General features: G+C 47.9%; 2 protein-coding genes across 5 annotated transcripts in view; one reads left to right on the forward strand and one right to left on the reverse strand.

Annotated features, from left to right (window-relative positions):
- Positions 1-9,218, reverse strand: part of Lk6 (MAPK interacting serine/threonine Lk6 kinase) — a 112,482-nt gene extending 103,264 nt beyond the window's left edge. Inside the window, exon 1 of one of the 2 annotated variants that reach the window (XM_089541808.1) lies at positions 9,074-9,218. In XM_089541808.1, coding sequence (XP_089397934.1) covers positions 9,074-9,097 — 24 coding nt within the window. In that variant the 5' untranslated portion in view covers positions 9,098-9,218. The remainder of the gene's footprint in view (positions 1-9,073) is intronic. The other variant, XM_089541816.1, reaches the window with a different exon arrangement.
- Positions 9,219-10,671: 1,453 nt separating this feature from the next.
- LOC149365290 (uncharacterized) overlaps positions 10,672-21,318 on the forward strand; it is a 52,021-nt gene continuing 41,374 nt past the window's right edge. For 2 of the 3 annotated variants that reach the window (XM_089541828.1, XM_089541843.1), the window contains exons 1-2: positions 11,785-11,938; positions 15,731-16,873. In XM_089541828.1, the coding sequence (XP_089397954.1) occupies positions 15,740-16,873 (1,134 nt within the window). In that variant the 5' untranslated portion in view covers positions 11,785-11,938; positions 15,731-15,739. Of the gene's footprint in view, positions 10,771-11,778; positions 11,939-15,730; positions 16,874-21,318 lie in introns of those variants that run through there. The other variant, XM_089541835.1, reaches the window with a different exon arrangement.

Below are 21,318 nucleotides of genomic sequence, written 5' to 3' on the forward strand. Positions count from 1 at the left end.
CCTCATTCGCTTGTCGCGTTCGCGGTTTTTCCTGCGCCGCGACGCTACTTGCGGTTTACTACTCACAGTGCCAGGCGGCGGCTCAACTGTTGAATCGTCCACTCCTGTGTTTCCGTCTGAGCACCCAAGCTCATTTTCCTGCTGTCTTTCTATCGGGGCAGCCTCCTCCTCATTCCGGGCAACAGAAACAATCTCGTCTGTACGGCACTTTTCAGCGAACGTTGCGCTCTTGCCTGGCGCTTCACGGCTGCCGTCGGGCGATTCCCGTTCACTCTTTGTGTCGCTTAGTACAGCCTCAACTTTCTGACCGCCAGTGCTCGCCAGCTGCACCAGCGGTGTCCCTTGTCTGGTTCTGTCATCGCGTGCACACCGAACCTCACTGCATTCTTTCTGGCGCGGGACCTCAGTCTTATCTGCCAACGCGCTATCTGTCTCAGGGCTAACAGTACGCGCGTCACACCTTTCTTTTTCCTCGCAAAGGTTTCGCTCTTCCTGTTCTTTCTCCACGCGGAGGCTTTTCTGCGGAATAGTCTCACACCTCTCGCCTGCCTCCTTGTTGAGAAGAGGTACCACTTGCTGGGGACAACCGCCCGACCTCTTGCTCAACTCCATTTCTAACTTACTGAGCTCAGCCTTTAGCTTCAGTAGTTTTGCTTCATTCTCACGTTCGCGCTGACGCCACTTTTCCTCTCTTTCTCGCTCTTCCTGCTGTCTGAGCTGCTCTTTTTCCTGCTCTTTCTTTTTTTGTTCGATGAGACTCCACTCTTCAATGAGCTCCTCATCATCTGCCCCCAAATCAGTAATGGCCTGAATTATCATGGGTTTTCGTGCCAAACCCCTCGTCTCAATCCCCAATTCCTCACACAACAGCAACAGGTCCGACTCCTGCAGCCCCCGTAGGTCCATGATAGTTCTGAGTCTGAGCTATTTCCAAAACAACTATGCAAAAATACCAAACCTGTAAGATTTAAGCACAGGTGTCTACCAGTTCTAAATTTTAACCCTCTCTTAGAACCTGGTCCACATCAGAGGAAAAGCCAAGCACTCACCCACACACGTGATCATGTCCAAGACAGCTGCACTCTCGCTGACCGACCGTTGTTGTCGCTTGTGGCTTCAGATTCCCATCGCTGATCCACAGTTGTTGGGTCTTCGTATCTCACCAGTCTCTTCGGATCCCAAGGCTTCGGATCCCAGGCTTCGGATCCCACGGCTTCGGATCCCACCGCTGTTCACCAGTTGTCGGAGCCGAGGTAGCAGATCCCACCGCTGCCACCAGTTGTTGCGACGCAAGGTAGCAGATCACGTCGATGCCACCCAGTTGTTACGGCTCGAGGTAGCGTGGCCAGTTGTGGCGTCTCCAAGGGGACTCGTCCGGAATGAAGGAACTGTCTGAACTTCAGATGGTTAGAGATTACAAAAACAAGCAGATTTAATGACAAGAAACTGAGACACTTATTTACAAAAATTTACAAAGGAATCAAAAGTTAAGAGTTCATAGCGTCGAGCGTCTGGATGAGCCTGTTACCCAAGGCTCAGAGCCACTGGATGAACCTATTACCGTAGGTCCAGAGCGTTCGTGCCCACTTTGGTCGCAGGTTATATAGCCCAAGACTCCGCCCCTGCACCAGGGGACCTTCCATCGCGACACAAAAGATCGGCACCAGCACCACCATCGAAGACCTGTTGAGCCCCCTCACTAGGCGGTAACTCATGGGGCACAAAAGATCGCCACCACACGTCACAGACGCAGCTGGCCAAGACACCTGTTTAGAGCCCGCACGTGGGAACTGGCAAGTCCGCATTCCTAAGTCCGCAGTCCGCATTCCTATAGCATTGTGTCGTGTTGACGTCACAGCCGCAGCTGCGCAGGCTTCCTCGGATTCGTTCCGGGTTTTCTTTTCAAGACGAGGGACACCCTTTCTTCTCCTGTCGTCGGTTGCTTCTCGAAGGGAGGTCGTTTTCGCCGAGCCGAGTGTGGGAAGAGCCTCGTCGGCCACTTCCCAGAAAGTCACCCTTTTTCGTGAGGTCATCGTGGGGTCAAGTTGAAGTCAAACGACCCGTCAAAATTGCCGCTACGTTGAATCTCCCTTTGTTTCATCTCGGGTCTCAAGATGGGTCGTAACAACGCCCCCTTGCTTTCCTGAAGGCATCCCCCTAACGAACTTCTACACACGACCGAGAATTGTCATCTTTGCCGAGCAGTCGTAAACGTTGAAAGTCGTACGCGACACACCAGCGACGCTAATAAAATACGACCACCGCTTCTCCTCTGCCCTCAGCGCCCACACTCCTCTCAGTGTCAATCCCTGCTGAGATTGCACGGCCGTCCTTTGCATTTCACCTCGATCGAAATGCGGTCGCCGCGGCTTGAATTCAACCCCGCCACTGAAATTCGGGGTAAACAGACGAACGCCATCGCGAAACAGAGCTGTTTCACTACGAATCATCACCACGCCACAGCACTCCACTGGGCCACTGCGGCAGGCCCAACTTTGTCTCAAAAGTGCTACTAGTGACGGTAAACAATGTAGACGAATACTTGGAACTTCTAGAAAATGCGTGTCAGGTACACCCATGTGCCTACCGTGCCCTCGACGACCAACGTTGATTCTTTTTTTTTTTTTCGACGCGGATGCCTCGGAAAAGAAAAAAAAGCTTCGATGAGACACCGAGGGCATTTATTTACTCTCCCTTACGGCAATACGCTAAAGGCGATAAGTAAAACTTCAGGACCTGAAATTCATGCACTTGGCTGTCAAGTTTGACGAACGGAAAGCGCGATGAAAGGCCAGGGCCAACTCCGGAAAAAGAATTAAAGGAAGTCCCGCCACGTGGCTGCCACGACGAAGCGCCAGAGACGCCCCACTAATTGCGTGCAACGCTTCGGAAGGTAGCCGGAAGGCACATGCTTCCAAGCCGAACGAAAGGAATGCGCAGCTTTGAATTACTCTACTGGATAGCGGCCAGCAACCGGTTTAGCGCCGGCAGAAGTCGGTTCCGTTATGACTGATAGTATTTACAGGCGACAGGGCATTATTCTTTTCATCGCTCTTTTCACTTTTGCTCCTCTGAGTGCACCACGGATTCTAGTGGGCGCCTAAAAATAAATAAATAAATAACAGAAACCGGCTGAGTACCGATCGCGTTTTACGACTGGTTTTCCGCTGGAATCTGAGCCGCGTGGGCGGATTTCACTCGCTCTTGACGTAGGATGAATGTGCACCATGACGCACTACGACTACACTCCAACGAGCAACAACCGCAGTGCCCCCCCCCCCCCCCCCCCCCCATTTTTTTTTTGTCTCTTTGTGCCGAGAAAGAGCACAAGAGAGGTGTAGTACGAAAGGCTGCAAAACGATGGCCCTGGCCTAAAGACAACAACGGTCGACCGCACATTGGTCACTGCCCGGATCACAGCCATTAGGTTGGGGCACGCTGCACGAAACTACATGGTAAGATAAGATCGTCCGGAAACACTGAAAAGAAGAAAGCACGTCACTTTGCCGCAAGAAAGCACGCCAGAAAAAAAAAAGGAAAAAATGCCTCCCAGATTTGAAAACGAAGACGCAAAGAAAACTATAAAAAAAGTGGAAGAAATCCCTGGTTGCGGAAGCCAATACGCTCCCCGCTCGCCTCCCTATTTTAAGCTGCAAAAACACAGCAGCAGCGCGCTCGTCTCTCGAACATGGAAGTTCACCGACTGAAACTGTTGGAAATTTTAACACGCAACCACTCTTACGCTAACTACAAGGCTATGTGCTCGTTGCGTGCACACTGTCATTACAACTTATACGAAAAAGAGAAGCAAAAAACGCGCTGCAAGCCTGGTACTCTGGTGTTTGTGCTTATGTCCACATGACGATTTATTTTTTCTTGCATCCATAATTCTGAGAGGAGGGCACAAGGCCGCTGCGGGGGGAAATGGGGAAAGAAAGTCAGTCACATCTCGAGGTCCGAGTCCATTTTGATATTGCAGGGCCCGATCAGAAGGGCTTCAGTCGACGCATAGCCCCGATCAGGCTCCCGTGTACAGCAAATAGCAGCTGCGTGTCGGTATCCGTGAGCAGCGCGGAGGGGCAGCCTGAGCGGCAAGTACTGTGCCGCCTATTCAAGATGTCTCACAAACTACCACCAATCGAAAAACCAGATTTGCCTCCCCGACCTTAACCATATGCAAGTATGAACTTTATGGCCAAAGTAATATCGAGTTCTGGATTATAGTGGCGACGTTCAGCGCTTTTAGCGAGCGTTTTTTTTTTTTTTTTGAGAAAAACAAATGGCGCAGTAACTTTCGAACCACTCGCTGGTCACATCAACCGCAAAGGGAAGGGAGGAAGTGAAAGAAGAGAGAAATGGGTGCCGTAGTTGAGGGCTCCTGAATAATTTCGATCAGCTGGGGATATATAACATGCACTGACATTGCACAGCACACGGGCGCCTTTAGAGCTTGTTGTTGTTGCTAGTGCTATTTATTAATAGAAATAACAATGGAAGGAAAATATGTAGCTAGAAGCGGCATCTGTCATCGAAACCTGAAGCACCTGAGCTGCGGCCAGCGGGAATAAAAAGGCAGGGAGAAGAAAAGAAAGGGGGAAGCGATAATAAGAAAGGATACGGGAAGGGCGGCGATGTACGCTATGCATTGAGGGGACGCACTTTACTCGTCCCCCGTGGTTCGCTTCCCCGCAAAGCACCCTCCTTATCTGCGTTAGTTACGTGGGGCAAACGGGACGCTGCATTAATAAGCGCCTACAAGAATATAAAAATTCGTTGGGCTCTCACAGTGGCATGCATTTGCCAAAACACTGTCTTTCGTGTGACAATAAATGCACGCCACTCTTTGAGCGCACAAAGATAATCGGAAGGGCCAAAGACCAGAAAACCCGTGAGGTCATCGAAGCCTGGCAGATTGATAGATATGGGCCCGAAAAGTGTGTAAGCGAGGCTTCGGTCCATCTGTACAAGAAGGAACTGAAGTTCCTGAACTCGATTAGATAGAGATTGCTTGTTGCGCATGCGTAGGGTTGGTGATGGAAGGAAGATGTGTTTCAATAAACAGTTGCAAGTCCGCGCTCGTCCTGTCTACTTCTTCCCTGTGTATCGTCCTTTGCGTGGTTTTCGTTCTTAGTTCTTAGTTACTTTAACTAAAAAGGGAGGGCGCCGGCGTAGCAGCGATACGAGCGCCACGGATGGCGTGTTTGCTGCGCGCGCACACGAGGACCAAGGCACCTTTTTTTTTTGGCTCGGGATTTCACCTCGTAAGGACGTGTCGCGCGGCGGTTCGCTCTTCGCCGGCGGCCGACCTCGTGGTGGGAACATGCTCCCGCCAACTCGTCCCGTCCGGCCTCGGAGCTTCCCCCTAGCCCTGGCGTGGGCGCACGTTCGCTCGCAACCGTGCTGGTGAGTCGGACGTCCTCGATTCCTCAGTGTATTTTGTTTCGAGCTGGCGTTATTGTTGTTGTAGCAATAAATGCCTTGTTTGTGTCAGCCAGTGTGTCGTTCCTTTGTTCCCTCAGAACAAGGCCCGCCGTGGTCGGCGTGCGCACTGTAGCGTACGCGACCACGGGGCGGGGTCCGCGCGGTTTTGAACTGGGTCAGCCGCGGTTAAACGGGGGAAACGTATTTATCTCCCCCAAAGAAAAACTCCACAGCATACAAGTCTTCATTTTCGGCTTTTATTTTTTCCAGAACTTTTTCCAGATCGGCTCAGTAGCCGAGGGACCGTCGAACCACGGTGCCTCAATGAATCGAACGACTGAGCCACCGCGGCCAGTTTTTTGCGTTAGCACACAGCAGAGCACTGCAAGGGTCGTTATTATTAGCGGCTAATAATAATAATAATAATAATAATAATAAAGGCCTGGTCCGGGCCCGGTAACTTCTATACCACTACCCACCCGAGACCGGCGCGATTTCTCTAATACATGCCCGGCCCGAGCCCGAGGAAGCTGTCACCTAACCGGCCCGGCATGACAAGTGGGCGGTCCCGGGTGCTATGAGCTATGCATTTAATGGATGCACTCCCCGAGACACAGATCTGCCCGCACGCGCAGCCTCCTCTACGCCCCGGGAAACTCGCTGGAATACCACCACGAAACAAAAGAAATCATACGATGGTCATCAGGAAATACGAAACTCGGTAATATCGAGCACGGAACACCAGACAACACCAAACGTCCTGAGGACGTCCTGAAATGGCCAGAACGTCCTCATCCCGAACAGGCCACTTTTGATGATGCACTTTTGAGTGCATCACGACCAAACGTCCTCATGAGGATGCCCTCCGTTCGTACTTTGCTGGACAACTCGAGGATGAAAACTCCTCAAATGTCCTACAAATGTTCTATCGCAGGACAATATTGTGGCATTGAACTGAGATAAAACAAGCTTTAAACATAGCGCTCGGATTTCATTAATTAAAAACTGCACGTTTATTAATAGATCCTTATGTATACAATAGCAATATAATTAATGAAACCATTGCGACTGAAGAAAATATGTGCATCGAGGAGAGATGTCTTAAGATATTTGGCTTTTAAATCTGTTCTTTGTACTGCACGCTTTCGATGGGGTTGGACTGTTTATATTTTGGGGCCATATTTGTGCAAGTGGCTTCTGCACTGCGGTGGCAGAGTTCAACTGCTGAAAGAGTCGTAGTCGCAGTATGAAAATATGGAACGAAGAATAACCTGCCTGTACCAACGAACCAGTAATGAGCTTGGCAAAACGTTTGCGAAAGTTGTTTGCTAGAATCCAAGACAAATGAAGCAAAAAAGAACTGTTTCACAATCCCTGTCCATACTGCCTACAATATTTAAGCAAATAGTGACCCCCATTCTCTGGGAAAAATCGTCGTCTGACGTCCTGAAAACATACTAAGAAGGTCCTTCAGAGGAAATGCCCCGCCGCGGTGGCTCAGTGGTTACGGCGCTTGGCTGCTGGCCCGAAAGACGCGGGTTCGATTCCGGCCGCGGCGGCCGCATTTTTATGGAGGCGAAAGTCTAGAGGCCCGTGTACTGTGCGATGCCAGCGCACGTTAAAGAACACCAGGTGGTCGAAATTTTCGGAGCCCTTCACTACGGCGTCCCTCCTAGCCTGAGTCGCTTTGGGACGTTAAACCCCAATAAACCAAACCAAACCTTCAAAGGAAATTGCTTCTTCATTTTGTGTATGGAAGCTGTGCTTATGCTTCATGCGTAACGATTTCGCAAAGCTAAGAAGGTACCAAGCAGGTGTTGAGACTTTTAATGCTTCAGAGCTTTTCCTTACTTATTCTGTTTTCTGATTTTTTTTTTCATTTTTTTTTTGCACGCTCAACATATCAAATCACATATTAGCGAAGAAAGTACCTGTTTACTACAGAAGCCCGGCTCAGGCCTGTCAGTATACAAGCCCGGCCCGTGCCCGAAACCCAAATCCCGGGGTCTGCCCGGGCCCGGCTAAAACTTGCTGCACCCAACCCGCCGGCCACCCTGGGCACAGGCTTTCGGCTTATGAGGGACGCCGCAGAGAAGGGCTCTGGAAATTTCGACTACCTGACGTGGGGCATCACGCTCTACCAGGCTCTACACCGTAGCGAAAACGTGCACGGAGATTTAGAAGAACGGCAGACTGGGCGAGTTATCGGTAATGCATAATTCGAGCTTTTTTTTCCTTTTTTTATCTTAAACGGCGCAGGACATCAAGACAGAAAACTAAAAATGGCCGATGATTACGTTACTTCCTAATAAGAGATTTGAGCGCAGCTAATTAACTGTTTCAGCTTTTAGAAAGATTGAGGCAAAGAATTCGAGCAAGACATGCATGTACAATTACAGACAACTTATTTTTCACACATATTCCTTCTTCAAGAAACACTCCACTAACAGTTCTTTAATGTCATGAAGGAAGCTTTGTGGTCGGAGAAATAGATGGATATATGCTCGATTTGCAGCACCAATGCCTGGTTCTCGAAGACGAGGTCTATGCGAGTATTTCGCGAGGTTGTCACAGCCGTGGGAGGCGTTACGAGCGAAAGGAACGGACTTACGGCTGCCGGCAACGTATCGGGGTATCGGCGCCACACCTCCTACATATGCTTGCATGTTGAAGTTGTTTCAGCACGAAAGAATAAATATTGTTCGCAAAGCGAAACACTCGTAACATCAAGATTACATCTACAATGGATATAGACGACAACTGGGCTGGCTCTGTGATATAAATGCGTGCTGAATGTGCCGTGTTCTGACTGACTTATTTGAGATGTAATGAATTGATTTAACGAATAAAACAGGATCTTTCGTTCCGGATTTCTCAGCATTAAGGGAATGCCATTCATTCTGCGTCGTAATAATTCATTTTTTAGATGTTACCACTGTCACAAGAAACAACAGAAAATTACAACTGATTAATGCCATGAATAAGTTCACGTATATAAAGCATTTTTCGCGCCTAGCTTGCATCAGACTTGGGAATGTGAGGTGCAACGTTGAGGGCATTTTTATCCAGCGACGACTGCTTTCGTTCCACGGGTTCACGGCGCGCTTACAGCATGGGTCTAAATGAGACGCCACTTTGTAGGACATAGCCACAGCGCTCCACAAAGTTATGCGCAGTTTGCGAAAGGGCGTCGCAAGTTGCGTGTTCTGTAATACTGGCGGTAATCTACACTTTAATGTGACACGAAAGTGTGGACTGATAGCGGACATGTCGAAATTCCGCACGCGAGATTCGTCGCGCTAGTTGACAGCAACCGGCGCGCGCTACGCCTCCTCGCACAGACGATCTCGTGAAGTGCGCCGTCAAAAACCCTACAATTTGTAACACCTCTTGTAAACACTGGGATACCACTCTAACAGCAAACAACACAGTGCTATTGAGGCAAGACTGCCGTAATAGTCTTGTTTACGCCAAGCGAAGAGGAACCAACCATGTGACTCGGAACGCTGAGCGAAGCTGCGGAAACTGCCGCACTTTTCAACATGCGCAGAGTTTTCAAAGCACAATAAGCATGCACTGCAGTGAATTTGTTCTTGAATAATCATATGCATCACTTGTCACAGAATGACAGGCCGAAAATACTTTTACATACCTCATCCGATTCGCCGCAGTCCATGCCGAGCGGCCGGCTACATGCCCGAGAGACAGACAGAAGACAGACCACCTAGCGGGCATTAAGCACACCCACAAACTCAGTGCCTGCGTCTGAGCTCACCAGGTGCCAGCAGCTATAAACAAGACCGTCAAGACCACGGTTCCACGGTGGTCAAGACCAAGGTCAAGACCACCGTGGTCAAGACCTTGCCTTGGAGCGCCTTGGCGGAAGGAAAATTTTTCCTTCCTCCATGGTCAAGACCTACTGAACTATAGACCTTCACATATGGTGGGTTCTTCCGCAACGTAGCTTTTTGGCCGTTGAGGGCGCTAAAATGCCCTGTTCGTCTGCTATTATCATCATCATCATCACTGTCTGTCTTGTGTGCGTGCTATTTAACACGTTTATTTTGTCTTTCTCTGCTATCTTAACATCAGCAGTTAAAATAGCCACAATAATGACTTTTTTTGTCCTAGAAGCGCATAAAAAGCGTTTTTTTTGCCGCTTTTTTTTCGTCGACACCCCCCCTTGGGTGCGGGCGCATGCGCAGATTAGAGCGGTAAACTGATCGACCTCCTTGCTGTAGATCATATAAGAAACTATGGGTGCGTTCCAATTCTCTAGACGTCCAACAAGACGTCTAGTGTGACGTCTAGGAAGCCGTCTACATGTCTACATATTTAGGTCATTTCTTTAACCTACACCAGCTACACCAGTGTAGCAAAGCTTCATTGGAGGTATTGGACGTTTGCTACACTGGTGTAGCTGGTGTAGGTTAAAGAAATGGCCCTATTGGATGATTGGAACGTGTCTACTTCACGCGCCGCCTTGCGGCATATAAACTGAACTAACATTTGCGAATAGTTGCACCCCTGTGTTCTTTAAAATTCTTAATAAAACAAGTTAAAAACGCGCTGTTAGTAGTTTGCTAGTTCTTACTTTATTTTTTTTTCTGCAATAATGGTGCGTTCATCGCTACCGCTTCAGCAGACGGTCTCACCTGCATAGCAGATGATCTCACCCGCACGATTTCCTCCGCGCGATTCACAAATATAATCGTAGGTCCACAAAGACGGCTTTATTTGCCGCCAGTTCCTATAAAAATCAACTTAGCGGAATGACTGACACTTGAAAGATGGTGCGTCTCCGGGCCTCCAGTGCCCGCCAAGAGCACGGCTCATTCAGCTCTGTGCTCTGACTGCACCAAATGCTCCGCCTGCATCGATGTGGACTTCGGCGAAGCAGTCTTCTTGGACGGCTTCGTGAAAATTGGAACGCGTCTCAAAATGGCGGCTGTCCGGCAAGACGTCTAAGTCATAGAGTTTCACTCTATGGTCTAAGTAGACGTCTACTCGGGAGTATTGGAACGCACCCTATGCCCGCGCCACGGGCCTCGCAGACACGCGAACGAAAACATACTAGCACCAAAACATAAAGGACTGATTGGGAGAGCGAAAAACGAAAGAGAGAGCGGCTTCGCAAGCACTTGGCTTGCGAAGGCTGGCCGCTTGACGTCGCGTTCCCTCTTCAGTTTGTAGGCGCCCGCCCGTTACAAAGGGAAGGCTACATCATCATCATCATCATTGTTTTCAAGGGGCCAAGTGAAGCTTTAAGTGACGTCACCACTCAGTTGGTCAATCCACCAATCGGAGTCGGCAGCCGCGACCCGACGCACAGATACGCGCGGGAAAGGACCACCGACAAGGTCTATTGAAATAGGTCGCGAAGCCGGAGCCCGAATGCGGTCCAGAACCAAGTGCTAGCGACATCAAATTATGGGGGGAACTAAAGCGCCAAAATGAAATGAGTGGACAAACAACTAGAAGAGGAAAATAATTAGGACATATTTTGTGTTTCAAAAGCATTCAAAAACAATTGCAGTGATTCCTTTTTAAAATATTTTAGTTGTGTGCATTTTTTTAGAAAGTATAGCGCTTGCTTAGTAAAAATTTATGACAGCGTTTGCTCAGAGTAGCGGCAATGGCAGCGGGACGATGCCAAGGTTGACGGTGTTCTGATGTAATACCCTGGTCATATCTTTTGACCATTCTGCTTGCTTTTGTTTGAAACTCGATTCTGCTAGCCCTACTTTTTCCTCGTTGCTTGTTGCTCGAGTTCTTGGTGTGCATCGTTCGTGTACAGTTTCCGCTTTTGCCTTTTGCCAGCGCTTCTGTTTAGTTTCGTTCCGTTGGGTGCGGTTCTGTCGCTTTTGCCCCCAAAGGGCATCGTCTGTGGCCATGGCGCCCCCGTACGCAAAAAAGAGGTGTGCGGTTGCACGATGTGCGAGCGATAACCTGTCTGGCGGCGTCACATTTCATCGCTTCAGCGCGACACCTGCGACATTCAGCGCGACACCTGAGGTGAGGACGAAGGAAAAAGGCACAACGAGAACTGACTACCTAAAAATAGCGTTGGTGGTCGGCACTTGTGTCTTCTTTCTTCGTTCTCGTGTCGGGTGTCGCGCTGAAGCGTCGCGGCGTTCAGTAGTTTATTTTTCCCGCCAAGAAGCACCTGACGCTGACGTCACGTATATGACGTCACTAAAACACGTGACTTTGACGTCACGTTTTTGTTTTAATTATGACGTCAGTTTTTAGTTGTCCACGCATTTCGAAGACGGCGCTGGCTGCGCACCACAAGCCGCCATGTTTTGAACGTATGGGCTTCTATGGAGCCTACGCTACCATAGTACATCTACCTTGCCACCGAGCCAGGAGCCAACGAACTTGCGGGTATGATCGGCTAGACGTAGTCCGTGCCGTCCGTATGGGCATGCTACCAGGTCGGCAAGGTCCGGAGGGTCAGTTCAGGAGGCAGCGCAAAGTGTTCGGCACAGCACGGTAACCCTGTCATCAATAACGGGTGCGTCTTGTTACCTACCAACCGTACTCGACTTCGGTACAGGCATGGGTACAGGCTTTTTGAACGCTGTCAGAGTGTATAGTTTCGGATCTGTTTGTGGCGAGAGCTCACGCTCGGCCCGCTTAGAACGCGCCTAGCTAGCTTTTACTCGTGCACTTTCTTGCCGCGTTGTGTTATGAGGAGTCTCTGGAAAGTTCGTAGCCAAGTAAGCAACACTACAGTGTGTGCATATCAGTATCTCGCGTACACGCGGAATGGCGCGAATGGCATGCACACGGAATGGCGTTTGGTCTCTTCTGCTGTTGTGTTTTTTGGAGCCATTCCATGTTCGTGAATTAATATATTAACCAGCCCAAACACAGTTCTTCCGTGTCATCGTTTGCTGCGGAGAGCATTGAGGCGCGCTTCTTTTTGGGTTGGTTACGTTTTAGGTGATGCCTCGAGGTTTCGCGTTCGGCGGTGAGTGAGTGAGTGAAAAACTTCATTGAGTCGTTGGTCTTCTGCGGTCTTCAGATGGCTTCGTCCATCTTCTTGCACAACGGTCGGTTGCCCTTAGTCGAGGGCTCCGTTGGATGCTGCTGCCAGTTATGCTCGCCGAATCAGACCTTCTTGGTGGACCCGGCGATCGCCCGAAAGCACTCCCTCCCATTGCTCCGCATTCAGGTTTGGTACAACGGGTACCACGCTTATCCTCTGGCATGCCCACGTTATGTGGTACAGCGTCGGTGTTTCTTGTCACCGGGGGCATTTGTCATTGTATTGGGTGGAATAGATTTTGCTGAGTAATTTTAGGTTCGGGTACTAGCCCGTTTGTAGCTGCCTCCACGCGACAGAGTTCTCTCTGCTAAGGGAGTTGTGCTGTGGTGGATACCGCTTTCTGCAGCCCTTGTAGTAATCTGCTATTGCCGAATAGCCTTGGGGTGCAGGTTCGTTCCCCTCGAGGTCGCCTACGTTGGATGCTCGGTAATAAGTGTACTCTCGAGCTAGCCTGTCTGCCTCTTGGTTCCCTGTTACTGGAACTTCTATCGACTCTTGATAAGTTGACAGTTGCAAACTTGAGAAAGTTGAAGCGACTGCATGGTTGCTTCAGTAGTTAGGCGAACATACGTATGCTATTTGGCGTTGCGAACCGTTCATTTTTCGGGAGCGTTAATCGCGTTTTAACTGTATGCGATCTCTGAAATTTGCTAGTGCCCTTGAACGCCCCGCCGCATTTTAGCCTCTCTGAGCAATGTGCGTCACAGAGAGGACAATTTACTTCTAGTAATAATCTAGTGCTTGCTGTTTGATTTCCTCTTGAAGTTGTCGAATTTGTTTTGATAAAGCTAGCTTAATTATACTGCTGCGGTCTCATTATAGAGAAACTCATTAGCACTGTGAGCCAATATACCTTGTATAAGGAGAGTATAACTAGCCTACCTCATTAATTGTTGAGAGAAGCTAGGTGAACAAAATGTCTTGGTAGCAGTCAGCTTCGTGACATTGGGTGCAAAGCCGAAAGCTTACAGTTACATTAGGAGGAAAGACGTTTCTGTGTTTATCATGGAGCTTTCATGACCACAGCTTTCCATGACTAAACTGTCTTGTGGGTCGAGTTTTCGCTCTACGAGCGTCATTTCAGTGCCACTACATGCGTGGGAGTTTAAAAGCGCAGCTTTGATGGCTTGGAGCTGAATTAAGGTTTTTTATTGTGCTGTGGATATTGCTTTGGCGTCAATAAATTTATTTCATGAAACCCGTGAAAAGCCATGTCCAAGGATTTCAGACTTGTTGGTTTGTTTTGTGGGGCTCATCATTCACGCTAAGATGCATAGTACAGCTGAAAGCTTGTCATTATGCCCTGAGTGAGGCTGATGTTGTCTCAGTATTTGAAGGTCTAATTTCCTATGTTCCAGTGCTTCCAGTACAAGATAGTGCAAAGAAAGAAACATAAGCCTGACAACACACCTGGTTGCAAGCCAGTCAAGCTATTCAGATTTAAAGAAAACAAAGCTTTCTGCAGGCGTGTTACGTGCACTCATATCCTTAAATGTTTATTTTATTTTTTTACAATAACTTCAAAGACCCACAAGGGGTATTACATAAGGGGGGGGGGGGGGGACATTACCTACTTAAATAGAGCAGGGAACAAAAAATGGCAGGCGTATACAGATGATAAAGCAGCACAAAATGCATCATAGTTATTAAGAGATGCTACGTCTCTTGGCAGCTCGTTCCAAAGTTCAATGGCTAGAAGCAAAGGTGAAAATTTGAACAAATTAGTCCTGGAATGCGGTAAGTATATTTTGAATGGGTGGTCGGTGCGTTGAGATATATCAGAAGGAGGGTGAAGCTGTTCAAGTTGGAAAGTGGTAGTGTTGTGATTGTGGGGTTTTGTAATGATTCAAGTGACAGTGTTAAATAAGCCTGATGCGAATTCCAAATAATAGAGGCGTATTCTAGCTGCGGTCTGACTAGAGTGTTGTAGACTAGAAGCAATTTGTTTTAGGTGTGGCCGTGTGGAGTGTTTTTAGAGTCAGGCCAAGTGTTTTACTCGCCTTGCTGATGGTGTATTCAGTGTGCTGATCCCATTCGAACTTCTTTGACAGTATGCCACCGAGGTATTTAAACTGGTTTACCTGCCCAGTGGGAGCATTATTGATATTATAAGAAAATGATACATTGGAGTAACGTGTAGTGAATGTCATTACCTTGATTTTGTTGATGTTAGTATGCATTGACCATGATGATAATGAATTCAGATCCTCCTGTAAAAGGTGAGAATCGGTAGGCTCTTTGATCTCACGATAAATGATACAGTCATCACATAAAGACGAATTTGAGGCGAGACATTATTTGGGATATCATTTGTTTACAACAGTAATAGTAACGGACCTAAGACAGATCCCTGTGGAACGCCAGATTAACAGCAGTACTTTTTTTGCTGCTTTTTTTACAGTAGATTTAACAGGAGCAACTTTTTTCCTTTTGTATGTGTGGTGTACTTGACTGCAGAAATGGCTACCTAAAATGCAGATCGCAAGCTTACACTATACCTACACCTTTTCCCTGAAAACTTGCAGAAATTCTTCGAACACACCTTTCTTTTATTCATATGCGTTTTTAACTGAGAGATCTCTATCACCTGATCTATTTTGCATGAGATTAACACTTGGTGTGTGCCTGGTTCTCATGACAGGTAGCTAGGGGTGTGGCAGCTGCCTGCAAACCTGGGATGGATAAGCGTGAGCTCATTACGGAAGGAAAGGTGTGGTAACTACCTTGCTCGAGACACCTGAGCTGTGCTGCGAGGGAGCGTATAAAGGGGGCATAAGAGAACAGAGAGAAAAGACGAAGTGGAAGCCCAACTTAGGCTGGAAGAAAAGATTGCACCTACTGGTGGGCTGGTGTACTCTGATCTGCACAAAAACTGCACAGGACGAGCACCATTGCTGCCACTTTAGGCAGCACTGCGGTCCGTTCAATCAAGTCCAGTCAGCTCGCTGTGCTTGGTTTTCAGCGGTCTTTGTAGATAACGGCTTCTGTCCTTTTCAACCAAGTGCTTTTTGAGGCAAGTGCTGAGACCAACTGCATTCTGAAATAGACAGGCTTTAAAATGCAAATTCTGTGAAAAGTCTGTGAGAAGATGTTCAAGGAGTGAATATGGAGAAATATTTGATTGTTGTGGGGACAAGGTGGCTTGTTTCTCTTTGTTACTTGTCTCCTGTGCGGCTAGACTGACATTTTACTTTGTAGCAATGTGGTCCTTGTTGGAGTGTGGAAGTGTCATCAGCAGCCATGTTTTGCGTGTAGGAGGGCGCCATGGGTGACGAGCCGTGCCACCTGACTGTGACCTGCTTGAGCAGTGGCCTCGTGCCGACGAGTGCCTTGCTGCGGCGTCTCCTCGACTATCCCACCAAGGTTCGGAAGGACGAGACCCTGGACTCAGCCTCTGATGGCGGTTACTATGAGGAGAGCACCTCCGCTTATACTGTGGAAGTAACGCCAGCAAAGGATCGCAAGGCCATGCTCGAAAAAGTTGTGAGCCAGTGGCGTGACCCTTCAGAGATGAAGTTGTTGTGCAGCAACGTACCGGGCTGGTGGCTGTCATGGACCGAGCCGGATGACTCGATACTGAGTGAGCATTATGATTTAAAACTTCGAAGCTTCTCGCTGGGCTCTTTTGTGGGCTTGTCGAGCTTCGTCGAACACTACAACTCCTGTCCCAAGGAACTGCCGGCGAGAGAGCCGGCTAAAGTGAAGCCCGGCCATGCCAAGAAACCATCATCTAAGTCTTCATCATCTAACAACAAACGGCGCTACCGGATCACCCAGGTAATGGCCCACTTTGCTCACTTCCATGGGCGCCTGTACATCTACTTTGTCGACGTCAAGGAGCCGCTGGTCGAGCAAGAGGAGAGCGGCGAGACGCATGCGCGTCACCGTTTTGTCATAGACTACTCCTCTGTACAACGTGTTGTCGTGTCCAAGAGCCATGACACTGGAGATGACAGCTGTTTAGTGGCATATCTGCACCTATCTCACCCGCCACTTCTTTACCGGGTGCATGAAACTCACCGCTCTGAGAAAGATGGTGATGAAGATGATGAATGGGATCCACGGAAACCAAAGTATGTGGAACAACACGATGTCAGTCCAAGCACCAGATGGGTCCGCACAGTGACCTTTGGCAAGCAGAACACCAAATGTGGTAGCGCAACATTGGGGTTGTGTCGTGTCATTGCCCTAGCATTCGGTCGGTCCACTCAGGGGGCCTTCCTGGAAGCACTGTCACGTCTTGGAACGTATTCCACATCGACAAGCCTCTTCAACGGTGCTGTAGAGTCAAAGCCAAGGAAGCAAGGAGTTGGCGAAGCGAGCAAGGAATTGAATGCCAAGGACCTGCCTTTTGGCTGTGCCTTTGCCCTGGCTGCTGTGTGGAGCTCATCGGCTCAGGTGAGGCATTCTGAGTAGAATGTTTGTATAGGGATGTGGCTGATTTTCTTTTTGATTAGGAGGCGCATTTGTGGTTGTGAAGAAACTTCATTGCCATTGTAAAGCTGTGAAACTAACATTTTCTTGCGCAAAACATAAGCATAAGTTATTGTAGAACTGCCCAACAAACATGTCTTGTCGCCATGTCTTCTATGGCCTTGGTTCTTTTTTTCTTCAAAAATTTCCAGCGGGCTGAGTGGAGATAAGAGGCACCAAGCACTACATTCATGAAAAAGCTTTAAAATGCACAAGGAACGTAATGATCCACTGTGATGTTACGCATTCATTCTTACCTTTTGCAGTAGATGTCTGGAAAAACTTTTCATTGTGTAGAGCAGTTGAATATGAATATTTACATTTTCACTGTTCTAGTAAGGCCCACTTGAGAGTTTTGGTAACTTTTTCTGGAGCTAACTGTGAAGCTTTGCTCAAAAGCTGGGTAGCCAAGTTTAGTTACTGTGCTCCTGACCTAGTTTTGTCATTTCAGATATAAAAGTATAGCGTGTAGTTTAAGCAGTTACAATTTTCAAAATATCAGAGCCATACAGGCCATGAAATATATGGCCAAGGTTCAAACCAAAGCGTGCTTGTATGTTTGTGACTCAGCCAACCTTCCATTCCCGTCTTTTCACCAGTGATGAAACCGATGCACCCACCCAAGCATTTAATCCTCTCGTCATTGCGATTGATGAGTAGTGTTCTTTGTCTAGCATCTACTGATATTGCTGCTGCAGCCATGCAGTCTGTCTTGGACATCTTTTTTCCAGTGTAAAGAAGTAGTCCATACCTGTGAGCGTTACCTCATCTTTAGCAGCTGTGCTTTTCCATTGTTAGGATATTAAAAAATCTAAATGATAGGACACATTAGTGTACAGAGCTTGTGGCTTCTGACCAGCCCTCTGCAAAATGGAAAGTGTATTTTTCTCCTTTGTTGGTGGTGCTGCTGTGTTTAGCCAACTCGAAGGCTTTCGTGGCCATCAGATTAACACCAGCAGCATGGTGGAGCCTCCTTTGTTTTCTTGAGCTCTGGCATCATCCTCCATTCTGGCTCCCTGGTGGCCTGTTATGACCCGTTCATTTTGTGGATTGTGTTAGCAGAACCATCCTTGCACGTTGTGCCCTAACATGTAATCAGGGAGTATTTATTAGCATCCACCCGAGCCTGGCCATATGGCTACAAAGGAAAGTTTTACAGCTTTTACAAAATGTTTATAGTTGGAGAAAAATTCGCCCTGGTCCAGGGTTCGCACCCGTGGGGCTTGCATATTGCAGGGCAAGGGCGAATTAATCAACAACTTGAAGCGAGAACAGTGTTGGTTCAATGTTTAGGGGACTCCCCGAAGTTGTAGATTTGTAATAAAGGAGTAATTACTAATTAGCATCCACCCAAGTGCAGCTATACAGCTACAAAGGAAAGCTATGCAGCTTTCACAGAGACTCCGTTTTTGAAGAGAAAAAAATTATGGTTCCACACCACTGAACCATTTGCGTTGCCACTTGCCACTCTGAATTAATACCATAATGCATGCTGCATCACACCAGTACATTCCGCACACCTTAATTCTGCTGTCACCCCACACCATCCATGCACTTCCATCTCACCTCTCCTGCCCCAGAGTGTTGTGCTGTGCTACCCACTTGTGCTACCTGCGCTCTGCATTTGCTGCGTGTTGTTAGCACATGATGATGCATGATGTACGATTGTTCCCCAGTGCCTCTGTTGAGCGGGTGAAAATGAGTCTGGCATGGTGAACGTGTGCCATGTGATGTAGCTTCTTGATGTTGCTTTGTCCCTCCCCAAGGGAGGAGGAAAAAAAAATTTATTTGCAGAGGTGTAGTTGTCTTGTGCTAGGAGGAAACTCTTTCAGAGGGCATGGCAGAGGGAAGTATAATGACATGTCTCAGTATACCAGCCGTAACTGTGCAAGTAACAAACATTTATTTATTACTGCGTTAGCATTGGAAGAATCTGTGCAAGTAGAAATGACGACTCATGCCGTGCGATGTAAACGGTCTGACGTCTTCACAACCTGCCCACCATGGCAGGTGGCAGTTAAATTAATGACTGGTCGCAAGAGGTTGCTCGGGCAAAGCAGCCTGGGTTGCGCAAGCCTCACCTGTGGCTGGGTTTGAAACACCCACCTGCCAGGGGGCAAGGGTGCATTGCTTAGCTGCTGCGTGGTACAGGGACTTCCAGTGATCTGTGAATATAAAGTAGAGAATGGCCAATTCCGCATATATGGGCAGTAACCCATTATTGCTGCGGCGTTATACCCTTAAGGCGGAGCTACAAGAGAAAATACTAACTCATTCAAATGATGCACTGAGGATCGCCCAAGAGGTTTTTTTTTTTTTTCCTTCTCAAAGGAGTCTTGTGTGAGGGCGTTCCTTGGACGATGCCTTACAATGAATGGAATGCAGAAAAATTTTCTACCAATGCCAAGAGTAGGGGAGGGATGTCAATAGCTCTGTAAAGGATGACTGAAGTGGTTTTACAGTTTGACGAGCTTAGAAAAGTTGAATGAGTGAAACTTCCAGGTAAAGCATGTTAATTATTTTTCTGCTAGCATTTGAAAAGGTGACAAAATCTGTGAATAAAACCACGACAGCTTTCAGGCTTCATCGCTGTGCACAGCGCTGGGTTGGGGGTGCATTATGATGCCATCTGTGGCGGCCGTAATTTCTGAAGGAGAAACTTTTTCTTTGAAGGAAGTATTGTTTCACTTTTTCGAATCCTGTATTTTCTTGCAGCTAGATTTCTTTTTGCGATCATGCGTATCATTTTTTGTAGGCATGTCTATGTATGTGTTACCCCCCTTTTTGTAACAGTTTCATTTTATATCTATGTACCACTCCCCTCAATAATGCCCTGTGGGCCAAAGAGGGTATCAGAAATAAATAAATAAATAAATAAAAACAAGCGTCACCAAAGGCAAAGGCCACAGAGCATTGTTTGGCGACATCCAACGATGTACGATACGGTTTATACTCCATTTAAATAGTTTCTTGCAGCACTACCAATGTGCCATGAGTGCACAGGCAACGTTCTGATGCTGCGGAATAGAGTGCCGGTATAAAATAAGCATATGGGATAGCGTGCTTTAAAATGTGCATGCGCCAAACGCTATTTCATATTGAGCCTTCACATACGCTCGCATTGCATACGCTATTTCCTAAGTTTAGCGTGCGCGATTCTTGCGTGCTCTGAAGCATTGTTTACAAAATGGCGGCACCCTTTGAGAAGCTCCTTCGCCTAAACTCCAACCCGTATCTAATTTGCAGCACTACCAGAGGCAGAGGCCTCCTCAGCCAATCAGAAGAGCACATTAAACAAGTTCCACCGCACCACATTAAGCGTGTTCTTCCGTACCTAGCCGTCTGTGTGTTATCTGCTCGTGACGTACAGAGATATGATTAGAAAAAAGCACAAATCGACGCTGTCTACATTCCACATGCGTAAGCTAAACACAAGCATTTTGCAGGCCATTATGCTATTAGTCAGATTCGCACTTTTAGTTCAGTGTGCGCAAAGGCAGACGCAACGACGAGCTCCGCCTAATGGCGCAATCTTGCACTTAGAATGGGAAGCATTTTTGTCAACAAACTGAAGCTCCTCTTTAGGACTACGAGCGGCAGAATGGTAACGCGACAGCGGCAAGCGACGAGCGACACCGTCGCGCGAAGCGAAATACCCGTGTCGCTTGTCCTGTCACTCGGATCTGCACTCACAGAAAATTTCGCTCGTCGCCCGGAAGTTGCCAACGCGATTAGCCAATAGCAGCTAATCTGGCAGCGTACGTCACTACCGAGCCTCTTGCCGGCTCTGGCAAAGATGGCGCTGGCTCTGGCCGGGAATCTTGCTTCACCACCGATTCGTCGTTGTCGCTACGCTGTGCCCCACGTTCACGGCAAACTAAATGCTCACGAAGCTTTCGCTTTCTCTGAACTTGCGTCAACCACAAAATTTTAGCGATAAAACACCCAAGATTTTCAGATTGCTTGTGTTTACTGTGCTGCTAGGCTTAGCGAGTATGCGTCGTTTGAGGTCAGCAAGCGCACGAGGTTCAAACAGGTGTGCGCCCCACGCTCAGGCAACATGGCGGCGCCCGTGACAATAACATAAAATGACATGCAATGACATACAATGACAAAGCTGTAAACACGTTTTATTTGATATTTTTCTGCCCAAAATTTTAATCCTTGAAAATAATGTCTCTTGTTATAAACGCAAACAGCTTTGCGGTGTATTATGCCAGCAACACTGATCGTCGTCACAGGTATGGACTACTTCTTTACACTGGAAAAAAGATGTCCAAGACAGACTGCATGGCTGCAGCAGCAATATCAGTAGATGCTAGACAAAGAACACTACTCATCAATCGCAATGACGAGAGAATTAAATGCTT

The sequence above is a fragment of the Amblyomma mixtum genome, chromosome 1, assembly GCF_055824585.1.
Source record: "Amblyomma mixtum isolate Tamu chromosome 1, ASM5582458v1, whole genome shotgun sequence".
NCBI classification, from domain to species: domain Eukaryota; kingdom Metazoa; phylum Arthropoda; class Arachnida; order Ixodida; family Ixodidae; genus Amblyomma; species Amblyomma mixtum.